This window comes from Acomys russatus, chromosome 25, assembly GCF_903995435.1.
Source record: "Acomys russatus chromosome 25, mAcoRus1.1, whole genome shotgun sequence".
In the NCBI taxonomy this organism is placed as follows: domain Eukaryota; kingdom Metazoa; phylum Chordata; class Mammalia; order Rodentia; family Muridae; genus Acomys; species Acomys russatus.
Window position 1 is genome coordinate 50,804,541 of NC_067161.1, and position 10,828 is coordinate 50,815,368.

The 10,828-nt window shown below is 52.5% G+C and overlaps 1 protein-coding gene across 1 annotated transcript; it reads right to left on the minus strand.

Moving 5' to 3' along the window:
• Nucleotides 1–944: 944 nt before the first annotated feature.
• LOC127208425 (polyunsaturated fatty acid lipoxygenase ALOX15) lies at nucleotides 945–8,844 on the minus strand. The gene is made up of 14 exons (XM_051167875.1): nucleotides 8,710–8,844; nucleotides 7,339–7,543; nucleotides 7,001–7,082; nucleotides 6,804–6,926; nucleotides 6,580–6,683; nucleotides 6,224–6,384; nucleotides 4,790–4,921; nucleotides 3,530–3,739; nucleotides 2,721–2,807; nucleotides 2,459–2,628; nucleotides 2,181–2,302; nucleotides 1,509–1,609; nucleotides 1,245–1,412; nucleotides 945–1,124 (listed from the first exon to the last, which is right to left on the minus strand). Exons 1-14 carry the CDS (start codon nucleotides 8,842–8,844, stop codon nucleotides 945–947), a joined length of 1,980 nt encoding a protein of 659 aa, XP_051023832.1.
• Between the last annotated feature and the right edge of the window lie 1,984 nt (nucleotides 8,845–10,828).

Sequence of the window (10,828 nt, forward strand, 5' to 3'; positions counted from 1 at the left end):
ATTAAAGGCGTGTGCCACCACGCCCGGCTTAGTTTATCTTTAAATATACACAGGTTATCATAGGAAGAAAGGAGACACCCCCCCCCACCCCTGCAAGTTTATGCTTCCAAAACATCAGCCTGACACCTGAGTTTGATGTTACTAAGCTGTGCTGGGCTAAGAGAACCATGGGCTTCCCAGACTGGCTATATTAATTTTCGGCTTCCCAGCTGGCAAATGGAAAGCAGTTTGTAGACGTGTCTCTTCATGCTTGAGTCCAAATAGCTCCAGCCAGAAGCATTGTTTTAAAGTCTGACCAGTTTTCCTCCACTTACATTTTCTAAGCAATTTGTAAAATGAAAGTCTTGAGAACCCAGACAGCTTGGCAATGGCTATAGTTACACTTTTTGCCAAATCCTGCCCAGGTAGAAAAAGAGAACAATCCAAATATTCCAAGATCTTGGCCAACATTTTATTTAAAGTGACTAGGTCCAAGCGCTTTTCTATCACTAGTCCAAAACATTGTTTTTGTTTTTCTGAGACAGGGTCTCTCTCTGTGTAGCCTTGGCTGTCCTGGACTTGCTTTGTAGACCAGGCTGGCCTTGAACTCACAGAGCTCCACCTGTCTGTGCCTCCCAGGTGCTAGAATTAAAGACATGTGCCACCACTGCCAGGCTCCAAAGCATCTAGCAAGGTTTGAAATCGATTTGACTCATAAAAGGTGTATAACAATGTATATTGTCACCCGTTTGTGTGACACCTAAGGAGGAAGGAGAAGAAGAAAGGACAAATGAAATGTGGCACTCTGGGTAATGCATCCACAGCAAAATGTGTTCCCTGCAGCACACACGGGAAAGCTGGCTCTCAGGAGGGTCCCACATGGGCGGAGGCAGGTGGGAAGGCAGGACTACACCACTTAAGCGGGGTTGGGTTGGGCTGACTGAAACAATGGGAGCTGGGGGTGCTCATATGGCCACGCTGTTTTCCACCAGGCTGGGCCGCAGGTACTCATAGGGTATGTCCAGACGCTCATTACGAATTTCAATCTCCTTATCCAGGGCAGCCAGCTCCTCTCTGAACTTCTTCAGGACAGCTTTGGCCTCCGGATTTGAAAAGTGTTCCTCCGAATGCTGGCCCAGGGGCACCTGGGATGCAGGAGGGAAAGCAACTTAAGCCTATGACGCCCCGCCCCCATGACCGTTTTGAGGCACATAGCTCCCTCTCTGAATCTGTCTTCCCCTGGACCCTGAATGGTTGCCTCTCACCATAACAGCCTGGCGTCTGCCCAGAAGCCAAATGACATTTATCTGGAGTGTAGCCTGGTTAGGGCTGGGCAGCGTAGCCAGCAACTCCTTCATAGTTGCGCCCTTGGTGGTGGGTGGTGGCAGCTGCATGGTGCAGGGTGCATTAGGAACCCAGTAGAACCAATCCAGCTGCAGAGAGAGTGGCCTGGGGTCAAGGCTGGCTCGCTCGCGTTCCCCTCCCTGATGACAGTCCCCACATCCCAGCTGCCTCCCTCCGGGAAGTACCTGGCCTAGGTGGGTGGATGAGTGCTGGGCAGTGCAGGTGAAGATGCACATGGTGATAAAATGGCACGCCTGAGCCAGAGACTGTAGAGAGGTGGGGAACCCTGCGAGAGGCGTGAACACTGAGCATGAGCTATCACCACAACCACTAGAAGTGAGGCCCAGAGAGGAGGAGCAGTGAGAAACCATGCCAGGAACTCTTGGGAATGTGTGCGAGCTGGCATGAGAGTGGGTGTGGCGAGGGAAGAGAAGAGCCCTGGCACCTATACAGTTCCCCAAGGCACAGGGCGGACAGACAGTGAGAGCCAAGGTAAGTGCGGATGTAGTAAAACGGTGTCTCCTGGGCAGACAGGGCTGCTGTGCTCATGAAGTCACAGCAACTGTGAGCTCAGGTCAGTGAGCATTGTGGAACTGAGCGGGAAGGACCTGTGAGACCCCGCCCCTAACTGAGGAGCTATGGATGGTTAATGGCTTCTAGGGGGGAGGGGGACAGTTTTCCTCGAGTGTGAGGTTACTGTTGAGCGTTTATGAATGCTGTTCTTAGTGTATCTAGAAAAGCCTTTGAGAGTTTTCATAATGATTGAAATGCTTCTGGAAGATTCCATAGAAATAGAGAGGGTTCTGGAGAAGTCTCAGAACTTATGTCTTAGTTCGGAGGCTAGGGACTCCCATTACCTCTGTCCTGGGCACCTTGCAGGCCAACTTCAGTGATCTCTTGACACCAGCTCTGCAGCTCGTGGTCATCCCGCACAGCTGCGTCGGTCCTGTAGTGGAGACCTAGCATCCCCTCCACATACCTGCCGTCAAATGTCAGTACAAGCGCACTAAAGCCCTCCGCTCCCTGACGCCCGGGTTAGAGTGTCCACCCCCCAACCAAGGCACAGGCCCCCTGTGCTCCTGGCCTTCCACCACCAGCGGCCCCCACACCCACCCTGCAGTCCTGCTGGCCTCACCGATGGGTGATCTCCCAGAGTGGCAGAGCATCTTTAGCGTAGAAGCAAGACTCTACACCCAGGAGTCCCCGCTCAGCCAAGTCATCAGGGGGACACAGTGAGCTGTAGGTGAGAAAGGCTCCAGCTTGCTTGAGAAGATCCAGGTGTCCTCCTCCGCCCGTGCTCATGGCCTGGAGGACCAAGAACATGCAGATTCGGTCAAACCCAGCTGCCCCGAAGCCAGAGCATAGAGTGAGCCTGGAGCCCATTTCTGTCCCCATACCTTATCAAAAAAGGCATTCTCTGCGATCAGGTCGCTCCTGGCCCGGACATTGATTTCCATGGTGTAAAGCAGGTGAGGAACTAGAAGCTAGAAGGAGAGATCAGGGGTGCGTAGGTCAGGAAAGAGCTGTGCCCCAGCTCCCTGCTGGAAACAGACTTGACAAAGAGGGAAAGCATGGCTGTGAGGCTCTGTGGCCCTCAACACTGGTAACTGCTGGTTTGCACTGCCATGAGCATCAAATTATTGCTTTCTGCCAGCTGTTTTCACTCTCTGCATTGTCTTTTCAACAGTCTTTTCTGATCACTCAAAAGACACCCTCACATGGCGCGTCTCTGACTCCACACAGGCTCATCCGGAGCCACTGTGCTGAACATAGTCACTACTGTCTTTTTTCTCTTACTGGCGATTAAAAAAATAATCCCCAAAGGATCAAATGCTACTAGTTCTATGTAGAGACATCCAGTACCATGGTCTCCGAACTTCCCAGTGACGGCTGTGAAAAATCTGGTGTGTTATTTGCATGGTTCCCCTCTGATTGGGTAGAACCTTTAAGTCATTTGCATCTACTTTTGTGCTGTATGCATATTGATGTTTTATACTTAAAAATAATACAAATGTTACACCCCTTTCTCAGGAAATTACCTTTATGCTCCCATCCCCCCTTGGGAATCAATATCACTGAAAATGAAGAGAAGGCTACCTCACACTCCCTTGCTTTCTCATCCCATCTTCCTGAGCCCTGAGATGCCACAGAGAGACCTTCTGGAGGCAGAGAGATGCAGGCAGATCAAAAAGGAATAAGGGGTTACCTTAAACACAGGGTGCACCGAAGGCAGGCACCTCATGGTGGCCACAGCAAAGACCTCGGCCAGCAAGTGTCCCCTCAGGAGATGAGCCTGAATCTCATGAAGCTGTAAGTCAGAGCTACGGACCCAACATTTGGCCAGGAGCCAGTCCTCTGTGGAATCCGTGGGCATGAAAATTGGCGGTGGGGTGGACCCGCTTTTAGGCAGCTCAAGCTAGAGCAAAAAACGAAAGTGTGAAGAAAGTGCTGGATGAGGGGCTGCATGTCAGGGGCTCAGTGATCCCCGTTCCCACCCCCCCCTGCCCCCAGCCCACACTTGTGCAGACTTCTTAGCCTCTCCCTCATCTTTCAACACCCCCTCTCCACAAAGGTTCGAACCTCCGGGTTCAGCTGCTAGCTGGAGCATTTGCATGTTTCCTCATTACTTCAACATCCACAGGGTCAAAGCCTGCCTGGGTGTCTTCCCCTCTTTTCTCGTCCTGTTCCTGAAGAAACCTGCCTGACTCCCACTTTTCCTGTCTCCTTGACTCTAGACCAGTTGACCCTCCCTCCGCTCTCCCTCCTCTGCATCCCCACGGCTACTATCACCTGAGAGCCCACCACCCCCTAAAACCTTAGCTTGATCCCAGCATTAGCATTCCCTTCTTCTACCCATTCTAATGACTACAAGAGGGAGCTGCCCACAGTTGTCCTGAGCTCAGCTTAGCTCGCCCTTCCCAGCTCAGAGCAAGCCACCGAAATCTCCTCAGCCTCTCAGTCTAGAGCATCAACGGGCTCTGGGGGTCGATCCCACCCTCCCTCCCCACACCACTCCCACCCTCCCTCCCCACACCACTCCCACCCTCCCTCCCCACACCACTCCCACCCTCCCTCCCCACACCACTCCCAGCCACCCTCCCCACACCACTCCCACCCTCCCTCCCCACACCACTCCCAGCCACCCTCCCCACACCACTCCCACCCTCCCTCCCCGCACCACTCCCACCCTCCCTCCCCACACCACTCCCACCCTCCCTCCCCGCACCACTCCCACCCTCCCTCCCCACACCACTCCCAGCATTCCTCCTTCCTGCACTGGCTCTGTCCTTGGTGTCGGAGCTGACACATACTGATGAGTCTGTCTCTCCAGCAAGGCCACAAACCCTTAAGGTAAAGGCTTGCCCGTCTCCTTTCCTGCCTCCTCGGTGCAGAGAAGTGGGAGCGAGCTTGCACAGCAGGCTCGGCTGAGGAGGCCACCGTGGGGTGCAGGCCCACAGCCTCTCACCTGGATGGCCATGGGCAAGAGTTGTCCGTCAGGCTGCAGCCTCAGCAGGACTAGAGGGGCAGCCAGGTATTGATTGACATTGGCCTTGATTCCGTCCAGAAGAAAAAAGTCGGCTTCAAAGAGAGTGCCTTTCTGCAGAGGGAGAGAAGTCAGGGGCTTGTGTCAGCATAGAGAGTCTTCTTGTATGTATGTATGTATGTATGTATGTATGTATGTATGTGTGTGTGTGTATGTGTGTGTGTACATGTGTATGTGTGTGTATATATGTGTATGTATGTATGCATGCATGTATATGTGTGTGTGCATGTGTGTGTGTGCGTGTGTGCATGTGATGTGTGTGTGTGTTTGCCATGACATTGTGTGGTGATCAGAAGCCAACTTATAGGAGGTAGCTCTTCCTTTCACAACATGGGTCCCAGGGATCCAACTAAGATTGTTACGCTTGGCAGCAAGCAGCTCTACCTGGCCTTCTCAAATTTGGGGGAGGGAGGTTTCAAGACAGAGTTTCTCTGTGTAGACTCGGCTGTCCTGGATTCCCTTTATAGACCAGACTGGCCTCGAACTCACAGTGATCCACCTGCCTCTGCCTCCCTGTGTGCTGGGGTTACAGGTGTGCACCACTGCACCCAGGTAACATGTAATTCCTATATACTTCATTTAAAGTACTCCTTATTACAGGAGAGGAAACGGAGGAGAGGAAACGGAAAGGGTTTCCTGGCACAAGGGCATCTGGGCAATCGGGTGCAAAGTCAGACGACGCGACAAGCCTCGTTCAAGAGATTCATGGGGGAAAACACAGACTAGCAGCTGTGTCTGAGCGGGAACAGAGACAGCAGAGGGCTGAGTGGAGGGACAGGCTTCTAGAGGGTCTTTGGAGCATGCGCAGTGAGCTAGTACAGTGAAGCCAGAAGTATTGCTTGGCTGTCAACCTTGGATAATGTCCCGAGTTCAGGGGCAGCCAGAGGCAGAGTGATTTTTCCACTGGCCTATTACCCTAAAGAAACAGATCAGAGAAGCGGGATATCACGCTTAAACCCACACAGCATGCACACAGCAAAACTAGGATACAGATGCAAGTCCGTCTGGCCCCATGAATATTGTCATTGTCTCCTAACGAGCAACACCAGTCCTGACCTGGATTCCCTTACCCAGCACCTCTCTGGCCCCACGGCCTCTAGGGCCTCGCCTCAATCCCCAACTTTTAGCTTGTCTCTATGTCCACACCACCCACAACTCCAGCACACACTCCTGTGGTGGGAAAGTCACAGCATTGTGCTTCTCTGGATTAGTCTAGGATTTCTCCTGCAGGGTTCCCCTCTTGACAACCAGCAGGAAGTGGAATCATGGTATGGTGAATCTGAGAGCAGTACGCCCCAACACCAGCACCACCTCCACTTCCCTGCTTGGCCTCCCCTAGGACTCTGACGTCCACACCTTGAGCTCTTCGTCCAGCTGGGCCTGTAGCTTCTCCATCCCAGGAGGGAACACCAGACGGGAAGGAAGCCCAGTAGACCGTCTCAGCAGCATAGGGTTAGCACCATTGAGAAACTGGTACCCAAAGAAAGCATCCTCCTTCCAGGAGTCTCGAACCCGCTCTGGGGATGAGAGATGAGTGTGTCTAAGATGCAACTTCCTGCTCCTTCCAAAGCCCACCAAACCATCCCTCCTTGACCCAGACTACTAGAGATATCAGACAGAAGCCTCTGACCCCCCCCAAACCCAATTTTCTCAATCTCCTTGCACGGGGAAGGGTTTGGAAGTAAGAGTAATTTGGGGGTAGGTAAACTAACCAGCCAGCTTGGTGTAGCCGCTCTTGAAAACCCATTTGAAGTCATCTAGAGTTTTCCAGCAGGTGACGAGATTTCCAGCAAAGTTGAGAACAACATCCATTTTCCTTCCGGGAAGAATAGGATAAAGGTTTTGACACTCATACTTAGAACCAGACGACACATTCAAAGGGTACCCCAGGCTAGACCAGCACACCTCCCCTCACACTGGGCACGCTTGCTCATACCCCAAAGCCATAGAAGCTTCAAATTCAATTCTTTTGTCCTCTCGAAATCTCTGGTCTATGGGGAGGTCAGATAAACTGTTTGCTGCCACGTTCAGGATTGAGCCATTCCTCCAGTTGCCCCATCTGTGGGGCAGAAATGACAGTAGGCTCTGTCCCTGCAGAGGCAACGCTCTGTGGGTCACCTGGGTCAGACTCACCTGTACAGACTCCTCCTCTCAGTCAGCTCCTGTTCCCTATGTTTCTTGAACAGGCCTCGAGTGTCCTCGACCACAGTGCGGCCTAGAAAGCGGAGGAGGGAGGCGCTGTGGGGGGGCTACTAAGAGCCTTTCGCTAGTCCTTGCCAGGGGCACCTCTTCAGCCAGTCCCCTGTGCTTGCGTCTTCACATCCTCTCCCGAGCCTCCTCCGTGACACCTGGGCCAGCCTTGGCAACCCTTCTTTGACAACCCGTTTAAAATAAGCAAGCAAACAAGCAAAGCCCAGCCCCCAGGCTCCAGTGCCCACAAGCTGCCTCCTCTTCCCCACCCCTCTGCTCACCAGTTCCCTCAGGGAGGCTCAGGATCTTGGTGCCCTGCACCCATCGGTAGTAGGGGAACCTGTACTCTGCTCCTTGGTCTCCAGGGCCCTTCACAGAGATCCAGTTGCAGAACCAAGCGTCGTCCTGAAGGTAATGCCATTTTTGCACTTTCACGAACAGCAATGACCCAAGGTACTCTGACACATCAACCTGGAACTCTTCCTCCTGCAGATAAACACACGGGACACAGAACGGGTTGCTCAGGCCGAGCTCTGCTTCACCTGGGCCACAGGCAGGTGATGAAAAGAAAGCTAAAAAGAGAAAAGGAGCAGGCACACACCAGCAGGAGCTCCAGGACATCATTCTGGGTTGTCACCTCAAAAGGCTCACTCCCCGTGGGGGAGGGGCAACACGGGAAAGCCTGCCCGAAGCCCTGGGAGAGCACAGGTGAGATGGAGACCCTGCCAAGGCAGAGGGTCCATCCGCTTAGCCTGAGCCAGGAGTTCTACAGGAGTCTCTCTAGGCGGAAACCTGGATTTGGAGAGGCGAGGTTGGTGAGAGAGAATGAGAGAGCCGGCAGAGTCCACGGAGAGAGCAGAGGGTAAAAGGACCCAGAGCAGCCAGGCAGGCCCGGATCCCGAGGGCCGCAGTAAAGCAGAGGGCTTGCTGGAGGCTTCAGTAGGCAACTGTTTTACAGTGGGGACGACTGGGGGAGCTGAAGGTGACTCGGAGTCTGGCGGGTCAGGGACGGGGCAGGCATCAGGTGAGAGCTTAGAAGGCAGAACTGACTGAGCTGGACCAATTCTTGGTCACATGGAGGCCAAGAGACGGAGATGGGCCAGTAAGGACCTTCCTTGTGTCTCTATCTTCCTTTGAAGTAACTCTAAGACAACAGCCCAGATCTGAGAGCTGGAAGAATGTGAGGGTCATAAAAGAGAGGAGAGGAGAGGAGGGGAGAGGAGAGGAGAGGAGAGGAGAGGAGAGGAGAGGAGAGGAGAGGAGAGGAGAGGAGGGAGATCCAGACCAGCCACATATGAACAGAGAGCATCACACCTCCCTTCCTTCCCATCTCAGCACCACTTGGCCCTAAGATCAGAGATCCAGTATCTGCAGAGAAGATGGGAAATTCTAACTTTAAAAAAAATAAAGATGGGGCAGCCGGCACTGCTCATGTTGTACAGCAGAATTCTGTGAAATAAAGGACACACAGGAATATCCCACCCCATAAGTCCAGGCGGCAGCAACAGTTACTGGGCCTCTGTGTGCTTTCTGCCTTCTGAAGCTGTGGACATCTTCCGTGGAGTTAAGGGGACAGCAACAGGGCTCCTTGGGATTTCTCTGACTTTGGGCCCCAGCGCAGCCCAGCCCAGCCCCCGCTCTGCGCAGCTCACCGAGTTCCGGCTGGGTCGCAGCAGCATCCCGAGAGATGCCTCCCCATGCTCTCCCACCAACCACAGGTACACCTTGTTGTTGGAGCCCGCGTACAATGACTCCCCAGTGGAGATGCGGATGTGATAGACACCCATCTCGCAGATGAAGTTTTCTCCCTTCTGAGAGTCAAGAGGGGTAGATGCGCTAAATAAAAGGGCCGAGGCTCCGCCCCTTCAAAAGTCTTGTCTAGGGTTGAGCAGTAGGTGGCACATCGCCAATTAACTCCGCCTTTGCCACTTGCAGGGGCCCCTACCACCTGCTTGGGAGCCTAGCTCCAACCCAAAAGAGGCGGGGCCTTGGCCAAAGCAGACCTCCCAAGGTCATTTTGGTGAGAGGAGGATAAGAGGGAGAAGTAGATGGGGACTTGAAAAGAAAACGTGCAAGAAAGAATCAACATCTGGTCACACACGCGTGAGCTGGTTCACGCATGCCCGAGGACAGTCTTACGGTTGCAGAGCAGGACAAAGGTGCTCTGTGCAGCACTTGAAGGAGACACATTTTAGCCACTCAGTTAATCCCACCAGCTCTGTACACTTGGCTCATCCTGAGGCAGGCTCTGGGGTCATTCCTTTGAGTTTAAAAGCATCTGTCTCCTTATGTCTGCTTAATAAAGCCCAAAAGTCACCTGCCCTTCAAAGCCCTCGAAAACCTGGCTTGCTCCCTTCCACTCCACGCTGTCCCACTGAAGCGTCCTGTTCCCGGAAACACCACCACACTCCCGGTGCTGTTTGCTGGGGAAACCTGTGCTCTGGGCCAACTCTACTCACCTTTCCAACTCCTGAAGAAACTCTAGCTTCTCAGTGAAATGCCTTCCATGGCGGCAGGGAGAGCCAGCTTCACGCTGCTGACCCCTCAGGGGCACTTCTGTTGCTGCCCATTTGGTGCTGCACGCTGATCATCTGCGTGTCTATATCACCCACTCCCAGCGGCTTCTCCTAGCCAAGACCACATCCCAGCAGGACTTACTCAGTTGTTGTTGCTGTTACTCCTGGAAGTCACTAAGCTGAAAATGCAACTATACATAAACCCTTGCTTCTGAGGGGACGTGACTCCGCAGATGACTTTCAGGCCAGGTGACTAATAAAGAGTGACAAAATAACCTTTGGTGCTATTCTGGCCTGGAGTGACACAAATCAAGTCATGGAAATGTGTCTGATGAACAGCAATTGCCACTGTTAGTCAGTCATGTGCACATTTCCAAGTCAATACACACCTCCCATTGAAATGAGAATAACATATTTGCCAGGTCCTGATCTGACTTCTAGCTACAACCGAGGTCAGCATTAGCTGAGGCGCTTACAGGAACTTCTGCTAACCTGTATTCTTCTGCTTCTGTCAATGCAAGGCTTTCTGCTTCCTGATCAAACAGAAATACTATGGTGACACAAGTGTGCCCTGTTCTCATTAGAAGTCCGTGTCCTGCCATGCTTACTAACAGCCATCACAGCTTTGTCACCACGAGGTACCAAGCTGTGGTGTTCATCTTCATGCCTGCTCGCTCAGCTTAGGGTTCCTCTAGACTGTGAGTCACAAGAGTAAGTGCCCCCCCCCCCGCTGGGTCTTTATGGATCAATAAAAACTTCAAATTCCTAACAAGCTTATCCTGGACTGCTTCTCTTGGGCTGGGTGAGTGCAGCCCCACTACAATGCCATGTCTGCCCTTGTCTCACACATGATAATGTAATTTATACCCTCCCTGCTCTGTGTTTTGGGTGCCCACCCCACCCCCCGACCCCGCACACACACACACACACACACACACACACACACACACACACACACACACACACACACTTCTATCACAGATCGGGAAATCATTCCATATTAGTGCATAAAGGCCTCCTTATTTTTGGAGGTTGCTGTTGCTTTGCTGTAGCGTAGTCTACCAGCCCCTAATAAATAGATATCCAAGTTACCAGCCATCTTCTGTATACATAAGAAGCAGTCTCTTGCTCGTAGCAATAAGCCTAGCACTTATTTCATTTCTCACTGGTAAATGTGTCAATGATACAAAAATCCTAGAGATGCAATTTCTAAGGCAAATGTATGTTTTATTCTGGCAGAAAGTAAGAAATCCCC

Excerpts from the sequence above, each read along its gene's own strand:
- LOC127208425 (XM_051167875.1), bottom strand. The coding sequence starts at position 8,844 with ATGGGTGTCTATCACATCCGCATCTCCACTGGGGAGTCATTGTACGCG. Across the intron at positions 7,544-8,709 it reads TGCGACCCAGCCGGAACTCG|GAGGAAGAGTTCCAGGTTGA; the intron begins GTGAGCTGCGCA and ends GTTTATCTGCAG. Across the intron at positions 3,740-4,789 it reads TCTTGCCCATGGCCATCCAG|CTTGAGCTGCCTAAAAGCGG; the intron begins GTGAGAGGCTGT and ends TTTTTGCTCTAG.